Here is a 27,259-nt window from a genome sequence, read left to right on the forward strand (position 1 = left end):
AACCATGTACCTTATTTCCTAGGATGTAGGGGTGGGTATCTGGGATCCCCTTACTAAAGGGGGCTTCCAGATTTCCAAAAATCACTCCCCCACACACAGACCCCCACACCACCAGCCACTTTGTGAAGAAGAGGCCCACTCCTCTAATGATGGCACCTGCTACCATTGGGGACAGGCAGATCTGGTTACACGCTTTTTGGGGGGCTACACTTATTGCCCCCTTTCATTTTTTTGTGTAAATCAGATTTCTGAGGACAGGAGAGTTGGCACACTAGCTACCCCTAAGCCCAAGGCTTTCAATAATTGGGGCAGGGGCTTATTTTTTTTTTTTTATAAAATGCAAACAATCTTTTATTCAAACTTTAGATCAATTTAAATTAGGTAGATCTTACAGGGCTATGTGATGAACACTGTCTTACTATCCTGGCATACCAATACACCTGACCTTTTTCTTCTCATGCACTTGCTGTTTTTAGCCTAACCTGGCCTACCAAAGCACCTGGCTGCTTGTAATGCCTCATCTGGCCTACCCATGCACCTGGCTGCTTTATATGTGGATGTGTGGTCACATAGGACTTCCTGTCCAAAGCACAATGAACAATTTCAAGGTGTCAAAAATGCTAATGCTAAATGATTAACGCCTACAAATGTCCAAATAAACACATTCAACTGAGGTCAATGAAGGTGAAAGGGGCAGCAAACCACTCATAGAAGTGAGAAAAAACAATCATGTTACCGCTAGGTAACATTGTCGCCTACACAAAAAATGGTCTCATTTGGTGAAATTTTAGTATTTTTAGGCTTTTTTAGGCACAGTCTTAGGTGTTTTTAACACACTAGATTTAACAGCAGTTTTGAACAAGCCCTAAGGCAGAGGGCTACACTTTGCATCCTATTACTCTCTTTATAGTGTTGGAAATACACTGCTTTTTTTACATGGCATTAGAAGGTCTGCATGCTTTATTAATATTATTATTATTATTATTATTCCTGAGTGGCTCAGCACCTCTTTATACAGCAAAAAAACTTACAAAGCTCACATTCCCAGAAGACACATACTAGCCATGTGGATTTGCATAACTCTTTGCTGTACTATTAATAGCGCCTGTTTTTAATCTCTTTGCAATGCAATGTTATGTAAACATAAAAAAAGTTATGTTGCAGGGATTACACTTCTCATCATGCAGGCAGGTAAGGGAATGTAACGAAAGGTATGTGAGGAAATGTGCATGGAGGGAACACTGCTTGTTGGTCAATACATGGAGCAGGGGGTATATTGGGGTTCAGCAGTAGTAGCATTGCAATGTATGCAAGGGTCAGGCATTCCATAGCAGCATCACTGCAATGTTTATAGAAATCAATGCAGAGAGGAAGCAAGAGTAGGAGGTTTGCATAACTGCAATGTCTGAAGGAGCAAATGCATGGAGGTGACAGGATAACAGGGTTCAGCAGCAGCAGCAATGCATGGTTAAGGCAGGTGCAAGGGTTATTTAGTATGATAAATACAATGTTTTTAGAAGTCAATGTATATATATATATATATAGTCAATCGGTTAAGCAGCAGCACCATTGCAATCTGTGAAATATTTCATGCACAGTATATGAATGCAAAGCTGCCAATGTATAGAAGAGTCAATGCAGAGGAGACAGGAGCAGCGGCAGCATCATGGCAATGTCTGGAGTAATACTTGCATGGAAGAAGCAAGAACAGGGATTCAATATCACGATGGCAATGTCTGGAGTGGGTGCATGGAGGAGGCAGGGACAGGGTCAGCATGATGGCAATATCTGGAGTCAGTGCATGGAGGAGGATGGAGAAAAGGTTGAACATCAGCATCATGGCAAAATCAGGAGTGCATGGAGAAGGCAGGAGCAGGATTCATCATTGTAATGTCTAAAGTCAGTGTGTGTAAGTCAGACGAGATCATCATCATCATGGCAATGTGCAGTGTATGCTGTGTATGGAGGAGGTAGGAGGGATGACCATGATGGCATAGTGTATAGAGGTAGGAGCAGGGATGGCAATGTGTATGGAGGAGGTAGGAGCAGGGATGAACATGATGGCAATGTGTATGGAGGAGGTAGGAGCAGGGATGAACATGATGGCAATGTGTATGGAGGAGGTAGGAGCAGGGATGACCATGATGGCAATGTGTATGGAGGAGTTAGGAGCAGGGATGACTATGATGGCAATGTGTATGGAGGAGGTAAGAGCAGGGATGAACATGATAGCCGTGTATGAAGGAGGTAGGAGCAGGGATGACCATGATGGCAATGTGTATGGAGGAGGTAAGAGCAGGGATGAACATGATGGCAGTGTCTGGAGCTTGGAGGAGGATGCTGATGTTGGCCATGTCTGGAGCAGTGACAGTAATGTGCATGGCTGGATGATGGCGCAGTGCTGCAGATCTTAGATGTGTAGGAGCAGACAGCCAGGCTGGATCATGTCACACTCACACGCAGCAGCCACGTACTAGCCGGGGAAGCAGCATAACACAGCGAGCCAATCCATCTCCCCTGTATACGGAGGGGGAACTCCCAGGCGCGCCCCCGGCACACTCCAGCAAACATCGGCTCGCTCCCGATAGAGAGGGGAGAGAGAGAGAGAGGGAAGACCCTCCTCCATTCAAAGCAGCCAGGATCTGTGCTCAGCCTGTACCGCAGCCTCTCTGCACCTCCAGCATCCTCCGCACCATCTCTGCATCATCCCTCCAGGTACACAACAATGCCAGGGCTGTGATGTGTGTCTGTACAACTTCTGCCAGCAGTGCCCGGAGATCTGCTCTACATATATGAATCCCTTGCCTTTTATTTCTCCATCTTCATCCCTGCTACTTCTTGCATGGTGATTCCTGGCTGTGCAGTGCTTGGTGTACAGTCCATGTGTACAGTCCATGTGTACAGAAGTGTTGACAGGCTGGGTAGTCTCTGTAGCACATGGCATTGTGACAGTCCAGGTAGAAGGAGCTCTTACTATAGTCCTTATGGACTTTCTCATAGTCCACCTGGATCCTACATGTCCACTGGAAGTTCATTGCTCTGCAGCTGTTAGCTTATCTTGACTCTTCCAAGTACATCCCAATAATCAGATTTTTCCTATTTCTCAGGTTTTTATGTGAAGACCTTACTGGAGCCAATATGGAAAGCAGGCTGCCCTTCTATAAGAGAACATTAGTATTGCTTCTCCCCCTGATAATGTGGCTGTCAACAAGGTGAGTCCTATCTTATATATCTATATCATGAACTTTGCTGATCTTCTCCTGTGTTATTGTATCTTCTGTATTTTTGGTATTTTTATTAAAGCCAATCTGACACAGAAGCTTAGAAATGAGGAGCTAATTGGAGCAGAATGTATTATAAAGTCACTTGAGTTTAAATAATGGGAGATGGTGACAGGGTGCCCAAATACCCTACAGGTCTTATCTGCAGGAGGCAGCTATCTATTGCCAGCATGGGTTTATTATGCTCACAAATCAAATGACTTTATCTGACTTAATCACCAGCGGCAGGCAATGGTTAAAAAGTACAAGGAGAGTAGAAGAAGGCAATGAGAATAGTTTATTTACCCATATCATGGTAATGGTGAAAGAACCTGCAAGGCAAAGAGGCAAAAGTGCTCCTGCGGTCAAGAGTTGATGCTGACATGTTAATGCATTGCCATTTGTCGGAAATGTCTTGTCCCTGGAAAAGTAGGCATTATCTTTGTGTATTCGGCATCCTCTAGATGGAGCTAACATACAATGCCTAGATCTCTCCCAATAAAACCGGGGGAGCTTTATTAGTCAAGTTTGTGTCTGATTGTTTTCTTCTTTTATAATGGTAACATAAATACATAGTGAGTGTTCTTTACAACTTATATTTATCCTGATGTTCCATTCGTCTGCTCAGAAAAAAAGGGATAATCAAACTGCGGCTTTTGCAGACTTTATGCATTGTGCAGCTCTTTATATCACAGAAATATCGTCATGGATTAAAACACAGAATGCAATCACACTTAGCTATTTTAATAGATGTTATCATCAGCTTCTTTGTAAAGCTGTGTGCGTTTTTTAATTATTATAGCAGTAAGAGGACTAGATAATGGGAAACGCTGGAACATCTGAATGCGTTATTTGTGTTACAACCACCATTGATGTATATATCCCTCTGTGTGTAGGAAAATACATTGATAGATTTAAAGTGTAAATATTTAATGAACATCATTTGATACAATAAGCAATGTGTTAGTATGGGATTAAGTTCAAGAAGTCAGTGCTTTAGGAATGATTCACACAATCTCAATCATTGTATTCTGTACATAACAGATATTGTCTTTGAATTGATCACTTTACTATAAATAAAAGATTTCGTTGGATTCTTGTAATTCTTATGAGAGAAGCTACAAGAAAGTGTAACTCAGAATGAATGTTTGTTTAGATGTTTATAATGTACTTTGATTAATTAGAAATTCAAAAGTTGTCTCTGGCAGTTCTTGTACCGGAAGCTTAAGAATGATGGAGCTTTAGTGGAATAAATATTTAGGTGACAATTATATTTTATAAACTTGTTTTGTAACAGTATAAAGAAAGTCTGTATCAATATATCTGATAGGATCTAAATATATTGCTGGTAATTTATTTTAATATAGCCATTCAGAAACTTAGATTTTAGTTCCAAGATAAACCATTTAAATTGAGGGATGATAGACTATCAGAGGGTTTTGTACCACTTAAAAAACTGTTGAAGCATTTAATTAGCATACCCTGTATATCTTTTTGACTTGGTCAGACTGCTGTTGGACTTTATTGCAGGTATAGGGTTAGCAATATCCTAAGTAAATAGCACCTTACTATCTAAAGTGCAATATATAGTTAGACAGGATGAAAAAAAGAAGTTTAGTTCAATAATTTTTGTGTTTTTGATAACATGAGAGTGTTTATTTACAATATATTACTGTAAAGTATGGACATGACAAGTATGCATGCCTCAGAAACTTTGTAATATTTATACTTGTTTGCTTAGAAGTGAGTAATTTTCTGACTGTTATAAAGCAGCTTGCATGATAATACTCAATGAATAATACCTTTCCTAGTCAATACATTGAGCAGGAAGGTATATTAGGGTTCGGCAGAGTTTACCGGCATTAAGACTTGTAGTGTTTCTACCAAAAAGGTGTGATCCAGCTTTTGACTTCCACTAATGCTGCTCTATTTTGTAGCTGTCAAGATAAAACAACCCAGGGGACGATAGGGTGATACCGCTGCATTGACAAAGCATGTGCAGTTTATGTGACGTGACCTTTGGCTGTGTTATTTCTATTCTTCCTATCTTTAAAGTTGTACAACAGCTTCAACACTTTTGTTTGATGTATCCATTATGTTACTGCTTTGATTCCAGGTATCAATAGGAAGCCATTTACCATCAACGATTTTACATTATTAATGCAGTCATTTATCGAACTTTTTCTTACACATGAAGGAGGTAATTCACCTAAGTAGAACATTTTTTCACTTAGCCCAGTGAAGCTGTGTTCACGTCAAACACCCAGTCATGTGCGGGGGCATTAACAGAAATAGTATCCACCTCTGCACATAATTGGGTTTTGAAGTACCCAGAGTTTCCATGATCTAAATGAAAACAAAATTACTTCCTATTAAGTTCACCCCTTAAGCTTTAGTTTCCAAAATATTTAACTGGCAATTATTTCATAATCTTTGTTGTGATGCTGTTTATATTGTATGCTGTTCTTGTTATCTAACTATATGCACTTTTTCTTAATATTACTAATGCCTAACTATGCAATTATTTATGCCTAGGCAAGTGCTTGCAGACAGTGTGGATGATGATGCAAAAAATAACATTACCATCTTCACAAGAATTCTAGACAGACTTCTGGATGGCTATGATAATCGTCTCAGGCCGGGATTAGGAGGTAATGTTTCTGTAATAGCGGTATTTCTAAAGTCATGGAACTGATGTGAAAATTAAGCAGTACAATTTAAATTGTTGTTCCAGCACTAAGTGTACTTGGTTCTCTAACACACATGGAAAGATAATGCATCTGTCTACCAATATCTGGGACTTGCAGTTGCTCAATAGTGATGGCTCTTTATTTTATTTTTTTAATAATGTCACAAAAATAGAAATAAAATGTCTTTATAGTCATCCAGCAATGATAACTGGCATACTTAATGCTACTTTTACAAAGTACAGTTTATCATTTCATAAAAACTAATCTAAAGTTATATTCACTTTGAATAAACATATAACATATCAGAAAGATGTATGCAGCAGTAGTAATCTTATTAACTGGTAATAATAACTAAAAATTACACTAATCAAAATCATACAAAGTATGTTAATATATTAGCAAACAGTTTTAAAATAAAACATCTTCATTGTATATATAGTACATAGGGCTCTGGTTATCAAACAGGGAATTAGACATTCCCTCATGATAATCTTCCAGGTCAATGTGTTTCAATGGAAGTAATTGATTTCCACCAGGAGTGGGAATGTTTGAGGGAACAAATTCCTTGTTTTATGAACAGAGCCTCCAATAGCAAATGGTATAACTTAGTTTACAAAGTTTACTAAGTTATAATAGTTTGTATACCGTAGTCAGCCCTGGTTTATACTTATTTGTACATTACATTCAATTCATGCTTCTGATTAGTTATATATATTATAGTTATAATAAGTCAGTCTTCACTAATTGTAGTAATAACACATTCCAGAAAAAGTCACCTCTTTATTATGACCTTTGTATAAAGAAGTTTCACAAGCATTTAGTATTAATTACTTGAGGTCATATGAATCTAGAGAATATGATAACATAATTTAATATTTTACCATTATTGAGACACATTATATTTAATCTGTTTAGTTTATTTCATGGATACAGATTCCTTTTACATTTTTAAAAAACCTGGCTTTATTATTTTTCAAGGGAAGATGATATACATAGAATACATAGTAACTTCTGATTGGTTGCGAAAAAACATATTTTTGTCCTGTAAAGTTTTGTAAATACGTAGTACAGGAAAATTGTGATGTGAGATCATTTTATCTTGTAAATGATGAATAAGTACATGCATGTATTCCAGTGTTGGTGTATTTTCATTGTATCAAAAAACTTGAGTAAAATCTGAAATTTTCAGCAATATGTTGAACCTACGTTGTGCAATAATATTTATGTGCAGAGTGCTGCCACAACACTCAAAGCTCATTTTTCTGCCCAAGGCTCATCTTTTCCTCCCCAGCATTTCTTGAGTATCCTGATCCCCCCGTTAACATTTCTCTGGTTGCCTGGAACAAAGTGTTCTGAGAAGTCCCACAGTAATCCTAAATCTAGGACATGGCAGGATTTTTGCAGTCTCCCTATTTTACCTTTAAAATAGATTATTAATGAACAAAACAATTATTTGTAATAAAAGGGTACATTCCATTAGGAGACAATACATATACAGATAAATATAACCTGGTTGGGTTGCACAGCACAGAAAATATGGCAAGAGTCTGAAGCACTGCTCTGTAAAAGGTTCCATGGACTGTCGTCTAACAAACATGGGCACTTTTTCCTAAACTTAGATAATGGTAAATGTATTGAACATCCTAAGACAGGAATACCCATAGTTTTCCCTAGTTTCTATTTAGATCATTATTGCAACTTCTCCTTAAATAGCTGAGTTTCACGCTTGCAGTGAGATTGCAGTGCGTTTTACCTCTTCCTCATGCCAGGAACTGCTGCTTCTTGGGGGATGCTACATGGTAGTGTCTCCCTCTATATGGAATGAACAAGTACTGGGAGGTACTAGTTGTAATATGTGTAGATGCTAGTTCTTTAAGAACCAGCTCAAGTGCCCAAGTGTCTGGCAAGGTGATTCAATGGCAGGTCTAAATCTGCCCTTACCGGGTTTCATATTTTATGAGATAGGACCCCAAATGCACTTTAACTTTCAGTTTTTAGGTTCTCTAGATTATCGGATATTACATTCACTCTTAGATTTCCTTGTAAACCATCCACATTTTGAGCTTCCTGGGTAATAGCTAATTATTGTTGTGAGTTCAAAAAATATTGAGCATTACCACAAAGGGAACGGCCACAACTCATGACATACAAGGTCCAAACCACCGATCTACTATAAAGGAGAAGCAGAAATAATATTGATAGAGCTCTTTGAGTGCTATCATGGGCTTCTGAATAATGCAGTAATTGGGACCTCATATCTTTAAAAGGGTAATGTACATTTAACCAGATTCTGAATGCATGCATTATGTAGATAATGTTCTGGCAAACAGTAAGCACAAAACCTTCAACTCCCAGGTGCTTGGCTTATATAAGTCTGACTACGTGCTGGCATCCTCTGTCTCCTAGTATTTGATTTACTAAAGCAAAAGAAGCTGTTTGCTTTGCACAGTGATTGTTTTTTACTTTGCAAAGTATATGTTCACTTCGAAAAGTTAATGTTTAAAATAGGTGACCCTATCTTCACTTTTATTACTAAGCTCAGTGAACATTCTTAATGCTTTTTCTGAATGAACCCTAATATGTGTTGTTGCTGGGTGAGTGATGATACTTTAAAAAGAAGAAAGAGGCAACATTAGGTTAATTGACATGGAACGACTGCAAGTGGTAGAAAGATCCCTCTCGTACCAAAATAGGAATCCTCACTTGAGCATTTAGAGTATCAAATTGTAAAACCCACTCTGTGCTATGCTACAGGTACTGCTTTTTACCACTTAGTAGTTGCCAGTACAGCACCTGCATTTATAGGCAAGGTAGAATATGCTTACTTAGTAAATACACCTATACATTGGAGCTCCCCAGTGTGAAGTGCCAACATTTTAGTTTTTTGTTCACTGTGATACATTTATGAAGGAGCAGCCCTATGTTCTAGGACAGAGGGTGTGTTGGGACTACTGTATACTTACCCCCTCTCCCAATATTTTTTTTCACTTACATAAAAGGGAGCGTGCATTGTTAGGGTTTACAAATACTTTAGTCCATTGGGAGAAGAGCTCTTATGGGCACCTTCTCCTATTACAGTAAATACTGCTGGGTTTACATTTTCTAGGTAAAAAATGTTTAAATTAGTTTTGGACTTGAGAATGGAAAATCTCAAGATCCCAGCTACTGAATATGTGGTGTGTTCTGCACAGTGTGAACTAATAAGGGGTCCCTATGGATTGCTATCTCACCACCTTAGCCCTCATGGCTCTCTAAATTTGTGAGTTAGCCAAAACAAAATGTTGCTGTGAATTCTTTTATGTTTAAGCTTGGGTTTAATTTTCCGTCTTTCAGAGATCTACATTACTAAGGGATGTAACCTCCCCCTGATTATTGTCTGGCCATTAGGTAAAGAGATTACTGGAGCTTCTTGGCATTTAGTCATAAATGGAACAACACATGAATAAAGAGGCAAATCCCTTACTAATAGGAAATGCTGTAACCTTTATATTTATATTTAGTCTTTACAATAATCACACACTAAAACATAAATCACTACGGATCCTGGTGGCTTTTTATCTTTTAATACATTGTTTTGGGGTCAGACTTCTCAGACATTTTCTGGTAGTATCGTATTCTAGCACAACCTTTATTGACCTTTTTACCATGAAGGAGCCCTGAAATTATTTTAGGTTTCAGAGACTTTCTGCTAAATCTATATATTTATAAAATTGGATGTATGTATGTTCCACTATCACTCGAAAACGTATGGGGACATTTCAACCAAACTTGTCATACATATGATTGAGACTCGTGTGAGTGCACCAGTCATCTTTGTACAGCGCTGTGTTTTATGTCAAAGCTATATTTGGATGTGTGTATGTCATCACTAGGAAATGCGTGGAATAATTTTAACCAAACTTGCTAGACATATGACACTGCTGATCTTTTTACAGCGCTGTGGTATATGTCAGAGGTATATAAATGTATATTAATAGTGTGTGACTGTGGGGGGACATTAGAGTGACAGCTCATCTGTACAGAGACTGATGGGTCTAGCTCAGTGTTTCATTGTATAGCACTATGGTATATGTCAGAGCTATATCAATCTATATACCGGTATATAAAATTGGATGTATGTGTGTATGTTCCACCATCACTCGAAAATGCATGGAGACATTTCAACCAAACTTGCCATACATATGACTGAGACTCATGTGAGTGCACCAGTCATCTTTGTACAGCGCTGTGCTATATGTCAGAGCTATATTTGGATGTATGTGTGTATGTCATCACTAGCTGTATTGCTCAGTGACAGTGTGCCGTTTGCTTATATTTACTTTTTTTGGACTCTCTTACACATTTCTGGCCTTTTATAATGTTTTCGAGAAAACGTAAGGCAATTGGCCGAGTGCAATCAAAGGCAAAAAAAATGAAACAACACCGTAGACAAGAAAATCACTATAGCTTTATTTGATTCCTTTTCCTATAATATAGGATTGCAATAAATAAATACCTGGGCAACAGCGGGTAATCAGCTAGTATGATATAAAGCTCACAATACATTAATATGCCCATTAAGTTGTATAAATAATCATAAAATTGGGTTTTTCATAATTATGGATTAAAACAAATATTCACGTTTTCACTAAACGTGAAAAAAGAACAGTGTAAATTGTATGATCTGCCTAAAGTAATTGGTTTCTTGATGAAGAAATGCCCTCGTTTACTAATGGTTTGTGGAAAAGGCCACCTTACATTTGTGGTCAAGTGAGAAGGCCCACCTTGCATTGATGGTCAGTGTACATTACATAATTGGTCAATGTAGAAGGAGGACTTTACATTAGTGGTCAGCAGAGAAGGGACTCTGCAGACAAATAGGCAAGGAACCACTCACATGGACAATTGTAGAGAGCTTGTCCTTTATATTAGTAGCAAGTAGCAAAGAACTCCCTTACAATACATGGTATGTGGGACAAGGGCCTAGACTTGTCTCTTTAAAAAAACACTTATCCTAATGGAGTCCTTATTCATAGCTGAATTTCCAGCAAACGGTTAAAGGATAAGTGCACTTTCCTACAATGTGTACTTATCCCCTACCCTTTATTTATTCTAACCCACCCTCCCTCCCCACAACTTCATATTTTCTGTGATTTAAAGGTCTGGTTCATGGTCTTGGGCTTGTTCCCCTACCGGGAACAAGCACCAGACATAGTAAGTCAGGTTGAAAAAAGTCCATCAAGTTCCACCACTAGGGAAATAAACATATCCCAGATAAAAACCCCATGAACATAGTTGATCAAGAGGAAGGCAAGTAAAACCCCTGTTACAATTTGCTCCAACAGGGGAAAAACATTCCTTCCTGATTCAATGAGGCAATCAGATATTCCCTGCATCAACAGTCACTGTTTTTTTTACTTTAAAGCTTTATTACCCAGTTATATTCTGTGCTTTGTTTCCTGTGCCTATGCAGTACAGCCGTACAGTTCAGGTCTGTAAGGTGGACAAATGTAGATGTAACCCGAAGAATTCAAAGTTAGCTTTTCTACCTACCAAAATTATGTATTCCTGTTCATCCCTATATGAGATGACACTATACAACACTGTCTTGCAGAGGAGGAGACCAGATTTGTTATTTGCAGTTATCTAACACTTACAGGATTTGTCCTCTTTCCTAATCCTTAACTGGACAATGATAGACAGGCAGCAGATTTCTATATCACTCTGCTGACCTTTGAAAACTGTGGAAAAGCTCATACATAATGTAATCATTTTATTGTGTATGGGTGTAGAGATTATTTATTATTATTATTATTATTATTATTATTATTATTATTATTAAAATTAATTTGAGTATTTATTGACATATGTTTTGTAATTATTTATTATTATTATTATATATATTTTTTTATTTATTCACACACCTAAATGTATACCTTTTTATTTTATTACGGTAGACTATATTCCAGACACATTATACAGGATATAGGATATAGGATTGGTGATGGAAGTGAGATATATTAAAACTATACATATTGCATATCTTTTATTTAACAATTCATTAAAGTAAACAATTATATTTTTACTGATCAATCACTCATGAGCAGCATACCCTAGAACACACATGCATGTTTGCAGGGTTGACCAAACAAGTGAATGTCATTTTGCAGTGAGGCTGAGTGAGTACTGCCAAGCCATGCTGCTGGTGTGTAAGCTTGACATACATATGTAAATCTGGTCTTTTGACACATCAATCTGATAGTAAATAGGCATTACCTATAATTTATACCTAATGCATTTTTAAAAATTTGTGTTATTATAGCATTACATTTTAAATTATAATATTAGATCTTTAAATTGGTAATCTGATATACTGTGTCTTCAATGAATCATCCATTGATCAATGATTTACATTTTTTTCTGCTCCACTTTTATTATTAAGAGGGCAAATCAGACCCAACGGATCATTATATAACCTATACACTGCAGGTATCATTATTTCTCAGTTGCTGAGCCTGCGGCACATGTCTTGCATGCTCTTGTAGAGACAGCTTATTTCTTTTGCTTGGAAAAGGAAAGTGATTTCATCTTGTAAACTCTTCTTTTTTGTTACACTATCATTTAGGTGGTATTATAGATGATATTGATGTGTTTAAACTTTTTACCTGAAAAATAATTTTTAATAGGTTCTGGGAGCTGCAATGCAAGTGAATACAACTCACTACCTTTTTCATGTAGAAAGGCAGCTTGAGTGTTGTGTGCCTGATAATGACTGGCATGTGTTTACTAGACTGAAGGCTTTTGTCTGCTGCAAGAGGATTACAAGGAAGTGGCGTATGTGGTGGTCTAGTTTATAGCGAATTATTGCAAGCTAGCCATGGATTCCAGAACCTTTTTCTTTTGTTATTACAGAAATAAAGAGATAGAAGACGGAATGACTGTAGTGTGCATGGCACAAGTTGTATAGTACTAATACTAGTGCTAATTCCATTGTCTTACATTATTTCTTCTAGACCAGTGCTTCTCAAACAGAGTTCTGTTGAGCCCTAGGGTTCCTTCAGAGGATGCTAGGGGTCCCTCAAGCAATAAGCAATTTTGTTTAAATGATACCAATGATCTTTTTGGCTTTCTATTAAGGTAATATTCTTCCCACTGATCACCGTGCTAATGTACAGTAACTGTGGATATGTGGAGCTGTGGATATAGTCATTATAAAAGGGGTTCCCTAAGACATAAAATGTATTTTACATGGTCCTCCATGGTAAAAAGGCTGAGACAGGCTGTCCTAGAGAGTTGAATCAGACACATATATTTTTCTTCTGATTGTATCAAAGAACATTGGGGGTTTCCAAAGGTCCTGAAAAATTGTATTTTTGTCACCAATTTGCACATCCAAACTCTTATACGTTGGCAATTGTTTTGTAAAGTATTTTTAATGATTTATACTTAAGCAGTAGATGTGTTTCACTGAATATATTCATAGTCTCAGGATCTCATTTAATTACATCTACTTTATTGTCAAACTTTATTGCTTCTTTATAGCAAGTCATTTTGTATTGTGCTATGAAATTACTGTGTATCAGTTACAAATTAAGCAGTAACTGTTTTTAGTCTTCTACTATTTCACTGTTTGTTCTCCCTGCCTGACCCAAGATGCTGATAATGCTGTTGTGCTGTGGGGCTGCTGTATCCCAGAAAAAACAACATATAAAAATCATATTTCCATCTTTACCTTAAGCATCGCTATCATCAGCAGAAACCTCCATGTTAAAGGTGCTGATGGTGCAGATGCTGCTAATTGACAATAAAAATAAAGTCAGTTACCTCAATTTCCCCCAGCAAAACCCTTTTCCCTATAATATTGGAGACATTTACAAATGTGTATATGAAACAGGGGTGACATATGTGTAGGAACTCTATAGGGGGGTAGGTTATCTACTTTCCCAGAATTAAAAACTAATTAACCCTATATCAAGTGGGAAAACATAAAATGCTGCAGACTTTCAAGACACAGACTGAATTGCAAAATGCAATTGCAAAGGCAAATCTGATGATTATTGGAGCAGATTTTAGGAAACCCCATCTCTAATGGCCAATGGATCACATTTTAAGAAGTGTCATCTCTAATGGACACAGACTGTCATTTGATTAATTTATTTAAAGCTGAACAGTGGAAATAAAAACTTTTCCTTGAGATATATTTTTAAAAGCCACAAAAGATATAAATTCACCTTGTAAAAGAACTGGTGATATTATTCTGCACCTGTTGAATGCAGAGAACAGGGATGTGGGAGGGACCGCTCTGGTCCTCCCAATATAGGCTGCCTGCAAGAAACTACAGGAGGGGGAGGATACATGACCAGTTTCTGCACAAAGAAAAGTTTTACCCTGAACTACTTAAAAGATCTGGTTTTCATCTTTTAAGTGTATCTAAAACTTTGTTTTCTATTTTGGATTAGGAAATAGCTAAAATAGCAATGGTTATGCTTCTTGAGGCTAAGCACATTTTACTTAGCAGTTGCCAGACTAGGTAGCTTTGGCACCAATACTACAATGACAATGATATTTCAATTCAAGTAGGGTATGCTAAATAAACAGACCTCTTCAAGATGGGGCTAGTCTGCCCAAAGTTAACCTCGTACAAATGTCTGAATTACATCAGGTAATTCCCACTGGAAAAAAAGCAACAAGGACAAGCGAGCAGTACCCCACATTGCTCTCCTCCACAGGAGTGAACAGCAGTCGTTCCCAGTCTGTCGTACACATGTCTGATTTTCACCCAAGCTGGGTACGCCCCTTCATCTTGGGTGACTATTATCTAATGTGTGCATATAACTTTATACTATCACATTTACTGACATTTCCTGTCCTGCTGATGGTGTTTTGCCACACAGGAAGTTAATGGAAGACTCCACTATATAGAAATATTATTATACAGTATTTATATAGCACCCTCATATTATGCAGCACTGTACAAAGTCCATAGTCATGTCACTAACTGTCCCTCAAAGGAGCTCACAATCTAATGTCCCTACGATAGTCATATGTCATTATTGTAGTCTAAGGTCAATTTAGGGGGAAGCCAATTAACCTAACTACATGTTTTTGGGATGTGGGGAGAAACTGGAGTACCCAGAGGAAACCCACGTACACACAGGGAGAACCTGCAAACTCCATGCAGATAGTCTCCTGACCGGGATTTGAACCTGGGACCCAGCACTGCAAAGGCTGGAGTGCTAACCCCGGAGCGACCATGCTCCCCAAAAATCCTAAAGATATGGGAAGAATAAAAAAGTACTGTACTGTTCTGTGTAATGCTGTATTTGGAAAGATTTTCCACTGTTCACTCTCTGTGTGTAGCCATATTGCAGTAATAATGCCATTCTTTTCCCTATGTGCCAAAGTTCCACAACTGAAACCCCATAACTATCTTCCCCAAATCTCTAAAGAATATTTTTCTGTGTTAATCATATGGCTAATCACATTGCTAATGCATAAATTCAGAGTACATCTGTTAAGAACATGAATTCAACTAATTAAAACAATCTATCAAATTAAATGTGTCACCCATATTCAGATAACACACTCTATACCAACCGATCGCTTAATTGTGTAATATAGTAATGTGTTCATTTAAAGTAGTATTTAACAAGAAAATTGGAAGTACATATTTAAAATTATATTTCCGATAGGCAGCCAGACCCATCTGTGCAGTCTGCTCTCTAGGTGAGTGGATTAAAGATGAGGTAAAATGAAGATTGTATGAGATTTGTATGAGATCCAGCAATAAAAGAAGAAAAAGAATGCTTTAACCATATTCTTCTTCTTGTAGAGGCTACAATTATGATCCCCAATAGTGGAGACAGGCAGCTATGTGCTTTTCTGCCTACCTCCATCATCCACATCCCCAACAAAGAAACTAAGTGAAGTTGTAGGAACCAGACAAATTTGGGTATGGTACTGTGGATCCATTCCCCTACATTGGCTGAATATTGCTGTATATTATTACATCTATTACTATTTGCTCTCTTAATGATGATAAAGAAAATCTGAAATAAAAGCAGGCATAAAAATCAAAGTCCGACATCTTCTAGCATCATTTGTCTGTGTTGCTCTTGATTTTTCTACTTACTTTTTGTCAGCCGGACAGACCAGGTCAGGATTAGTAAGCAAGGGCTGAAGTCTGAAGTCTGCATCCCAGATCCAGAAAAAAGCCTAGGGCAGCCATTTTCAACCTTTATACATCTTATACAGTTTTATATTTTCAGTACGTCTAGCTGACGGAATTGTGGGGATCTCACTTATACCTGTAAGGTGAATTAATATTTTTACACATACCTTAAAATGACTAAAGCTATATCACAAGACCCATAGCAGTTAACTAGTTCCTAGTGAATTGATTGGGTAGTTACTAAGCAATTACTAAGCAAAAGAATTTATTGTGTGAATCTGACAGGTACTCTTTGGACATTTCTATTCCTTGCACTGTAATTCAATTAAACGGCTATTATCTATCATTTCAGGAATGTATTTGTAAGAGCTGAAACAACAGTGAAAGTTTTACTGCATTGCAGTCAGATTTTTTTTTTACCTTCATTGTTATGGTTAACAAAAGTCTTGCTGCTTTTCTAGGTTTTTTCTTTTGCCTTGACTGTTCAGATTCACATTGTTGAATGCTGGCTTGCTTTAACACAGGAATTGCATTGCCAGTAATTGGATTTATTGAATGATCTCTGTCAAGAGAATTAAATATTGTAGTTTAGCAGAGAAACTTCCTTGTGATTGTGGTGTTTTAAAGCTGAACACCATTCAGACATAATAACACAGTCATGTATTTGGTAAAACAACTTAAGTGTATTTTAATTGCATCTAGCTTAAAATTAGATTTAGCATCAGGCTCCTAAAATTCCTTTATAGTAAAACTCAGACTGGTAGAAAGGCAATACTAGGAGCTGATCAAGTGTGTTGCATTTACATGTACTGACAAGGAACATGTTTACAGGAGATGAGAGTAGAGTGAGAAGAAGATTTACTTAATTAATCTTCTTTTGTTTATTCACAGTCCAATCACAGCGGGAGGATGGAAAGTGACCAAATTGTAGTTTCAGTAGAAAAAAAATCAGGTCACCAACCTAACTGTGCTATCTTCAAATATAAACATTTTGTTGGAAAATATAGATACCATGTGTAATTAGCTGTCAACCTGGAGATCAGTTTTAAAGGGACTTCATAAATTGACCTGGCATTCCTTGAATTACTTTCAGTTTCTGGAGCTGTTTAAATATAGATAACGTACTGTGTGTAACTTATTATTCACAAAGACTGTCTAACTTTAATATGCCAGTAATTAAAAGGAAAAGTAGTTAAGCCTTCCCAGTTTACTGCTTTTAAAGTCCAAGAATAGTCAGCTTCAAGGATGTTAGGCTGGTTATGGTTGTATGGCTTTATACGTGGCAGGAGGCAAACTTTGGATACGTTTTGCCGTTGCCAAAATTGTAAAAGATTTGAGCACTCTGAGGGAGTAATGATGAAGCACCTGGTGAACAGTTGGAGGGGTTTAAAAGAAAACGGGTAAATAACAAATTATCATGAGTCTTCTCTGTATCTGTGTAATGCAGGGTCACAGTATATAACAGATAGTGCAGGGGACTGGTGTTTGTAATATACAGAATGCATGTAATGTATATAGTGCAGTGGTCTGGTGTATGTAATGTATATAGTGCAGGGATCAGATGTAAGAAACCTACATTATACAGGTGTCAGGTGTAGGTACAGGGGTCAGATGTATACACTGTCCAGTATGCAGCACCCCGTATGTACACCACCCAATTTTCCTTTATTACTGGAATACAGCAATACCGTTATGCCCATTCATTGCATACACATACACACCTATTGTATATATGGCTGGCTGGCCCTCCTTCACATCCGTGGCCCCACATGGAAATGAAGTGGCTGTGCTGATGGCCCAGAGGGAGCAGCGTAATAGGGTATGTCTTGTCTTTTTAAATCAAATGACTTCTGATATATCGAAATAGCCAATCCTCCAAACACATTTCTGCCAGATATTTACCAATATTTTAGATGAATATTTTGACTTGATCCACAAACTAATTATTGGTTAAAATGTATATATTGTTCATCTTTTAAATGAATGTATAGTAGGAGAATATAGGAGAATGAACACACAACAATATGATAAATAAAGGTAACAAAAAGAAAAGCTAGCCACAACAGTATCCTCACTTTTTTTTTTACCCACCAGTGTATGGCAACCAGAAAATCATTGTCAAATGATGAAAAAAATCCATAGCAGTGAGCCTACTGATTTGGTCACAGCTGTATTTCCAGGGTGTCCATGTATTGAATCTATAATCATGGCAGAACATAATTAGCGTGTCCTGTGGAATGATAATTGAAGAATGATCCTCTGCCTTACTTGTCAGTGTTTCCTTGGCAGAATCGATAAGAATGAATACCGTTTTGCAACAAATTCAATAAAATTCAGTATTCCTAGCCTTTTGCAAACTAAAGGTCATATTTAGTGTGTTTGGCAGTGGAGATCATGGCTAGTGTTATCTTTTTGTACAAAAGGTCAATCCATTGTTTAAGTATAGGGGCTTACGTGGCTGAGCTACGAGGGCAGCCAGGCCAATGAAGATCAAAAATATTTAAAAATGAAGTTATATTTGCTAAATACATATTTAAAATGCATACATGCTAACTTTTATCTTCAAAATGATTTGTAGTCCTGACCAGCTATACATTTTACATTTCCATGCTGTGTAGCCAGGTGAATGACACATATATTCCCTTGTTAGGCAATACAGTATTATTTGTCACTTCTCCTCCAGCCTGCTAAGTTGATGACTGATCAGCTCTGCCCAGTAAACATGCAGTTGACCCAAAAAGAAAGTCTGAACCAAAAAACCATGTAAACCATACATGCTGGCTTCATAGCATGGAAGAGGTGTATGAATCACTGTAATGGCTAAATCTAGGATATCAGTGTTATTCCAGGGAGGCAGCCTTAGGTGCTTAGGAGGCTACCATGGGTGCTACCATCTCCTTCTTCCAACATACCAAGCTAAAATTCAGACTGCACACCTCTGGGAGTGTTTTTGTCTTTTATTCAGCTTCATTTAAAATGAGCGGCCTGGTCGATCTCACAAAAGAATACAGTTGTTCCTTGTCTGAAAATCAGCACATCAAAATCCAGTTGTGGAACTTCACTGACATGAAAGCCAAAGTTTCAGTGCCAAAGTGGTCCATTTTGTAAACTGACAGAAGGATTGGAAAGTATATATATCCAATAAACTTACTCAACTTGATTTTTAGTATGCCCGTTTTCACATTGCATTGGGTTTTCAGTTTCAACGTTAGCTTAACCCCTACAATATAATAAAGATATTGTGCTGCTTGTTGTTGATATTGGAGTTCTTATGGCTGGTTCTTTCTCAATGGCCTAGTAACCATAACTTCTCTTGTTTCCTGTCCTGGTATTGTATGGACAGAAAATGAGGTGAAAGATCTCCAGTAGAGGCACTACAAAAAACAAAAAGAATAAATTACTACTTCCAAGTCTATCCAAAACTAAAAAAAAATCATTACAGACCTGAACTTGAAAGGACTAAAAATGTTGTTCTTTTTCCAAAAAAAAGCAACCAGTGGACCCTGGAAAACTCCCTTTTAGGAAAGTTGTTGAATCAACATGTGGATAAAATAAATATGTTATAATAATAACGGTACATTGTTCTATTTCTTGACAGTGGTCACATGATCCGTCTCCATGTCTGCTTAGAACTTGTGGAGACTCAATGTGTGGAGACTTTCTTTCTTAAACTTTACTACACAATGGGCTGGATTTATTAAAGCTCTCTAAGACTGGAGAGGATACACTTTCATTAGTGAACCTGAAATGGATCTGGTCTGTGAGTAAAAACATTTGCTAACAAAAAGCAAAACACTTTGCTGGATCACCCAGGTTCACCGACGAAAGTGTATCCTCTCCAGCCTTGGAGAGGTCCAATAAATCAGGCCCAGTGGCATTGGGACAATGCAGAATGTTCATAGCTGAGCATGACCTCTGCCCTAAGATGTCACTGCAGTGTTTGCTCTAATGCACAATGTAGGAGAGGTTTCCTGGCATGTCTGCTCTCAATTACACAGATGGTGCCCCCACTGTAAGACATTCAAGAGAGTCAATTATGGCAGTGTTCCTCAAGAAGATTGCAGGAAGCCATGCCAACAGAGAGCCTGATTTATTAAAACTCTCTGACCTGGATCACCCAGGTTCTCCTATAAAAGTTTATCTTCTCCAGTCTTGGGGAGCTTTATTAAATCAAGCCCAGAGTGTCAATTCAGAGGATGGAAAATGGGTCTAAGCAGCGTTGCCACTTTCAACTAGGAAGTGGTGGTAACTGGCTTAATCACAATGTACATACTATGCATTTAAGTGTAAATATTTGGATTAGCTCACTTTTAGTTAAAATTGTCCATTATTCCTCATTATAATATTCACAGCTATCATGTGATAGGGGCACATTGACTTTCCCTTTATTCTTTAGAAATCTCTTTTCATCTATTTTGTGGGTCATGTCATTGGGTTATAGAGCCCTTCTTTTTTATTTTTTTTAGCATTAGAAATGTTGCTATTTCTTCTTAGTAACTCACGCCAACACAATGACTTCCTCCCAGAGACAAGTATAATAAGAAGAAATGTTCCTAATTACGCTGAAGGTACGGTGTTATTTGGGTTTATCGTGTGCTAAATTGAGTCTAGAGTAAGCTGTTCTGTGTTTGCTTTTTATTAGATACAGATTCTGAGCAGTTTTTGAGGTAACAGAATCTCTATTAGGTAGCAAAACATCCATTAATAATGTGTTTCAAAAGATCTGTCTTCCTATATAAAAGAAGCTTTTTTTATTTGCTGAGCTTGAATATTCCTTTCTACAGACACAAGATTAATATGTGCACCTGGGTGCTGGTCCATTACTCACAATGACAAAAAGAAAAAATATTGTAAGAGAAAACCAATGATTATTGTTATGCACTCGGGTACACAAGAAGTTCCTGTGAATGAGAGGAAAAAATGCATAATCCATAGTAGTACTCTGCTTAATAATTTATCAGAGTGGCAAAGGAAATACGGACTCTATGCCATGCAGTCATATTAATCAAAGCAAAACATAAAGCTGAAATACCAGTCATCCAGAAATGTACTGATAGTCCTAAAACATTCTAATTAGTGCTAGTTAAGGCAATATGAATATGTCAGCCAATCACTGTATGCTACAATTATCAAAATGAACTAAAATTTTTATTGGCCTTTGTAACACACTAGAAATCCAGCTATGACCTAATAACTACTATGCTTTTTTTTTACACAGTAAAGTGCATATCGTTTGAGGGGGTGGGTTTAAAACTCTTTTTTTAAAAAAAAAAAAACATGGCGATAAAGACAGAGTAGGAGCACTGAGCCTCTTGGCATACATAAGTCATGCATCCCAGGAAGCTTCTTGCTGCTCCTTCTGTGCATGCCCAATAAGGACCTTCTTCTTCAATTGGGGAAAAAGAATATGCCAATCTCACACATGCGTAGTGGGATCGGCACTCTTTTTTTCCCCATCTACCACAGGCTACATCATCCAATCTCGCACCTGCACAGGCTGAAGGAGAAAAAAGGGCAAAGAAGATGGTGGCGCCTGGTGCTTTCTCACAGCAGAGGAGAAGGAGGATTCCAGAATGACGTGGGACCAGATCCAGAAAACCTCCGGAGGGATCGATAGAGCTCCGAAAGTAAAGGTGAGTGAGTACACACTTTTATTTGCACATTTAAATTTTGAATATCTGTTATTATTGTGTTATTGTACACAAAGAAGCTGTCTTACCTGGCAATCTACCATGTGCTCCTCAACACAGACCAAGTGGCAGATCTAGAAAAGAAATCACTGCAATATATCTGGATAACTTGATGCTTATCAAGGAGGTACAGGACGTGTCCTACTTTATGATTCTTTATGCAAGGAATTATAATGTGTGACATAGGAAGAGTTGGGCCTGGGAAACAATCGGATGCCATTTTTTTATAGAATGGGGAGCATTACCCTTCTTTGTTAAAAAAATAACACAGTATCCAAATTGATCCTCATGCTCACAAAGCCGACCATGCAGCACCCAGAATTGACAATGACAGGGTAAACCCAAGAGATCCTGTTCTTTTTTTTTATTTAGGGCTATAGACCTTAGGTTGTAGATATCTCAGCACAATGCAAATGAATTATGTCATGTACTCTATTCAGAAACAGAGGGAAACACTGTGGTAATTCAGCCTACATTTAGCTGCTAAAAATTAGTTATGCCTGTTTCCAAAAGGTGTCAAAACACACATTATAAAATGCATGAAAACACATTATCCTATAACAGTGTTAAAAAAAATGCATCACAATGTGTACACAGATGTGAACAGGCCCTAAGGGCTCCTGGAAACTTGGAAGAAGGTAACAGGGATCTGTGGACTCCAGATGTTGCCAGCTAGAAACCCAGCAGGTTAGCTTCTTGTGTTGTCAGAAAATATAGGTTCTCTTAGCTTTGTTTTCTTGTTGTAATTCACATTTATGTTTTGTGTTATGCCATATTTGATACTCCAGTTACCTTGCGTTTTTGATTCATTTTTTGAGCTTTACAAAATGCATCATAATAGAGTTTAATGAGCCTATTGACAGTTTACAGTGGCTCAAAAGTCAGACCTGTCATACCAGTCACTCCAAATGCACCATTTGGCCTATATACTACCATTTTTTAGTCTTTGTACATTTTGGAGCTCCTTTACCAATATGTTTTGATTTTCCCATTGACTGCCAACTTCACCAGCTAAGCATGGTATCCATATGTCTTATAATGTATGCAACACAGGACATGTTTATGAACATCACCTATTAGGTACCATTACCATACATTAACATGTGTTTTGTATGCTACAAAATCATCAGGCCTCTTAAGTACAATACAAAGATAATAATGTTAGGCAAACTATTCTAACATTCTCCTGAACACGGGCAGTAATAAATGACAGTCTATAATAGTTCTCTGTACATTTTAATGTTTTGCCAATGTCCAGGCTGCAGGGGATTGATCTGGACAAACAATAAGTATAGTGAGGTCACTATCATCCATATTTATAAATGCAAAAGACCGTCTCAGTTAATTGCTTTGGGTTTGTGCACTTTGCATATCATCACTGCACTTTGGATTCAGTAACAGCCATTACTGAAATATTACCAATCCGGCATTACTTACATCACTCTACACTGCATTTATATAATTTTGTAATGACAAAGTATTCACTGAATAATGCTGCAAGTAGTATTCAGGCATCAGTCCTTGGAAAAAGAAAAATCGTGATGGCATCTTGGTTTTAAATCAGTTAAGAAACCCGTAGAAAATGTAGCCTGTTGTCACTTGCAGTTTTTGACTACAGATGAGCTGTCTGCAGCATACAATTGGCCGTGTTTAATTTCTCAATATCATATAAATTCAGTTAGCAGGTAAAAATGTTTCTATTTCATAAACTGTGTATGGCAATTTCAGAACTGTGGTTAGCCACAACATCCTGCCACAAGCTCAGCCACAGCCCCCACCTCTCTTATTCAAGTGAATAGGGGCGGTTAGGAACCCCTAGCAGATTGATACATGGTTTCGGTTGTTTGAAGATTTGCACCAGAACCACTTTCAAATATGGTTACCTGCAATGCAGTTTACCCCTGCTGGGCATATAGCAGCAGTGTGCTGTGTGCCTAACAGCTGCCAACAGCACAGTTTCACACCAAGGTGTGAAAAAGCCATTTTGTAAAATGTGGCAATGTGTAACTTGTGTCTGATGTATAACTTTGAGACACAAATAGTGTATGTCCATAACTAAATGTGGCTTGAGGGATGAGCTTATCAGTACGCATTTGCTCCTTCATCATCCAGTCACGGGCTGGGGTCAGTAAGGTGACCAAGCTTTTTTTTAACTGCAATAAAGTAAAGACATCCTAAATAGGAGCTAAACTGAAAACTGCCTAAAACAAATATAATCCACTCCCGTAGGGCAGTCTGATCCATCCTGAGGTCTCTCCCGCCAGGTCCCGCGTTGTCCTGGCATCTGTCCCTGAGCCAACGCTCCGGGCGCCTCCATCTTCGCCTCTTCTTCCGCCTTCTCCTTCCTAGTGATGTAGGATGGAAAAAAAACTTGCCAATCTCACTGCGCATGTGTGATATCGTCAAATCTTTTCTTTTTTCACTAAAAGGTTCCTAGGAGCCTCCCAGGATGTGTGATGTAGGTATCCCGGAAGGCTTTGTGCTCCCATTCATTTTCGATCGCCTAGGCAATCGAGAATTAGGGGGCAGTCCTGAACCCTTTTTTTAAACAAACAAACAACAGAATTTTTTACTTAACATAAAGGGGTTGTCTACCCTTTTATGTTAAGTGAAATTCCTGAGTTTAGGTACGCTTTAACTGTGATGTTTGAGTGGGCTGAGTAAATTCAAGTATAGAAAATGTTTTATAAGGGAACAATGTACTATTATCATCTTGTATTTTTATAACACCAACACATTACGCAGCACTTTACAAAGGCAATAGTCATTTCACTAACTGTCCCTCAAAGGGGCTCACAATCTAATGTCCCTACCATGGTCATACTGTATGTCACCACTGTATAAAGTAAATTTTTGAAGGAAAGCCAAAATACCTACCTGCATGTTTACGGGATGTGGGGGGGAAGTACCAAAATACCCAGACGAAAACCCAGAGAAACATAGTGAGATTTAAACCTGGAACCCTAGTGCTGCAAAGGCCGGAGTGCTAGCTACCAAGCCAACTGTGCGCACTATACATGGCACCGGTGTTTTGGAGGTATAAGTGATAGAGAAGCTAGCACAGGTTAAGCCAATCAAAAAAAAGAGGTGGTATAATAACATTTCCTGTTAAAAACAATCTCTACTGCTAACTAATATCACTGGAATGAGTGTACTAATAGCACCCAGTGAAGTGGCCGATGGCGGAAGCCCAAAGCTGTTACCCCAACCAAGGCCCTGTTAAGTTCTAATCGTGCTCTGACCACAATGTGTCAATGTTAGCAGCCTTGTACAGCACAATTACTGTGTTAAATGTGTAAGTTGTATCTGCAGGAATAAACATGAGGTTAGATGTTGTCAGTGGTTTCCTTGGAAACAAAATCCATTGCAATCACAGATGGTAACATTCTAATAAAGAGCTGTATTTGCTTGTTTCTTTTACATCCATTTTTAGATATGAACAGAAGACACATAGGCAATTAACAATTTAGCTTCAAAGAAGATGTTATTTAAAGCTCCTTGGCCACAGACAAGTCTTTTCTTTCTCATTAGGTGATGTTCCAATAGTTAAATTGGGGTCATGGCTCTTATCAGAGCATGTCAATTATACTCACAGATGTGCCAGTGAATAAGAATCACACTTTCAGACTTCATACCACTCTAATCAGGTGTTAGGAAAATCATATTTGTAAGATCCACATGTTTTCATGAGAAGGGTTTTGCTTTACCTTTGAGCCCTGTGTCAGTGGTAAAATTGTACTCTAGATTATTGATGTCAGATGAAAAATGAGCCCCAAATCATTGATGTCAGCGTGTGAAAAAAGGGTCCCAACTCTCCAAAGTAAAAAAAATCACCAAGTGTTGCTTGTGACACAACAAAAAGTCCCTAACTATTGGGGCACATGGAAAAAATTAGCCTGGCAGTTAGGAAAAATGCTCCTCAAAACTGGTGCCAGCAGAAGTGAAATTATTCATTGTTCAGCATTGATGTCAGTGCCTAACTTACCCCGTACACACTCCTGTATTGTTCTGCCTCTCTCTTCCATACTGTTGGAATGTTACTGTCATATAAAAAATCACTCTACCCCCACAGTCCAAGTTATGGAAAGAGTGTCCTATCACCTATGCGTAAAATCCTGCTGGTTCAAGATTCACAATCCCTCAACCTTTTTTGTGCAGGTTTGCAAAGGATAATTTTTATTTTGAATCTGACATTCATTCCAATATTCCCTGATGGAAATTAATTACAGCCATTGAAACACATGGACCTGGAAGCTTCCCATAAAGGAATGCTTGAGGCAATGTCTGATTCCATGATTTATAGATTCCTTAGTCTTCCATTTTTTCTGTGGTTAATTTGAGGTCAGTAGTTACTTTTGATTGCTGTTATATCCATAGCAAACTTTTTCTTTCTTTATTTTTGCTGCAAGGCAAGAAAACATAACAAGGTGATCTTTTTATATTTTGCTTATAGGGTTTTTTGTGTTAAGTTTATAATGCTTAAGAAGAGCATTCACATGGTTACTGACCATCTGCTCTGTAAGCTACCTTTTGTTCTCAGCAGGCTGTCACATCCTTCGAATGGAAAGAACTAATTGCAGGAACAGTGGGCATCTAAATCATTTTACAATATATCTTTCCCAATCAACTCATCCCCAACCCCACTAAATAAAAAAAATATGCATACATCAGTAAAACCTTTCAGCTGCTGAGAAATTTTCACTGCTGTATGCTCCATATTATTGTATTTCCTAATGATAAAGCCAATGGCAGGCCACTTTTGTATCAGCCAGAACAAAGACGGTCACAGCAAACTACTGACATATTTCTATAGGCCAGTCAAAGCAAACCTAATAAGGGTAAATGGAAAGGCTTGTGTGACTGGCAAAGCTACCTGAAAACACCTTAACTGTAAAAAATCAGATTCAGATTGAGCAAACATAAAAAAAATATATATGCTTGATTATTTTTGTATTTTTGATGTTGATCTCAAAGCCACATGAAGAGGCGGTATGCCCTCTATACATGGTACGTGGGCAGTACGGTGGGCTCAGAGGTAGCACACTTGCCTTTACAGCACTAGGTGCCAGGTTTGAATCTCCGCCAGGACACTATCTGCATGGAGTTTGCAGGTTTTCCCTGTGTCTGCGGGGGTTTCCACTGGGTACTCCAGTTTCCTCCCACATGCCAAAAACATGCAGTAAGGTTAATTGGCTTCCCCTCAAAATTGACCTTGGACTACAGTAATGACATATGGCTATGGTAGGGACATTAGATTGTGAGCTCCTTTGAGCGACAGTTAGTGACACGACTGTCAACTTTGTACAGCGCTGTGTAATATGATGGCGCTATATAAACACTGCATACCAATAATGGCATTTTTATTTTTTTGGTACATAAGTTCCATGGCAGTGCCCAGCTTCCTAAATCTTTTTCTAACAGTAGAAGTTCACCTATTAACTCTAAAAATGGACAGAATTTACCAAGAAT

At 37.9% G+C, this 27,259-nt stretch overlaps 1 protein-coding gene across 1 annotated transcript in view; it reads left to right on the forward strand.

Moving 5' to 3' along the window:
• Positions 1–2,631: 2,631 nt before the first annotated feature.
• GABRA2 (gamma-aminobutyric acid type A receptor subunit alpha2) overlaps positions 2,632–27,259 on the forward strand; it is a gene marked incomplete in the record, with an annotated part of 100,124 nt that continues 75,496 nt past the window's right edge. Inside the window, 3 exon segments of the mRNA XM_072406262.1 lie at positions 2,632–2,715; positions 3,108–3,212; positions 5,796–5,911. Coding sequence (XP_072262363.1) covers positions 3,139–3,212; positions 5,796–5,911 — 190 coding nt within the window.

Source organism: Pyxicephalus adspersus, chromosome 3 (genome assembly GCF_032062135.1).
Source record: "Pyxicephalus adspersus chromosome 3, UCB_Pads_2.0, whole genome shotgun sequence".
Taxonomy (NCBI): Eukaryota; Metazoa; Chordata; class Amphibia; order Anura; family Pyxicephalidae; genus Pyxicephalus; species Pyxicephalus adspersus.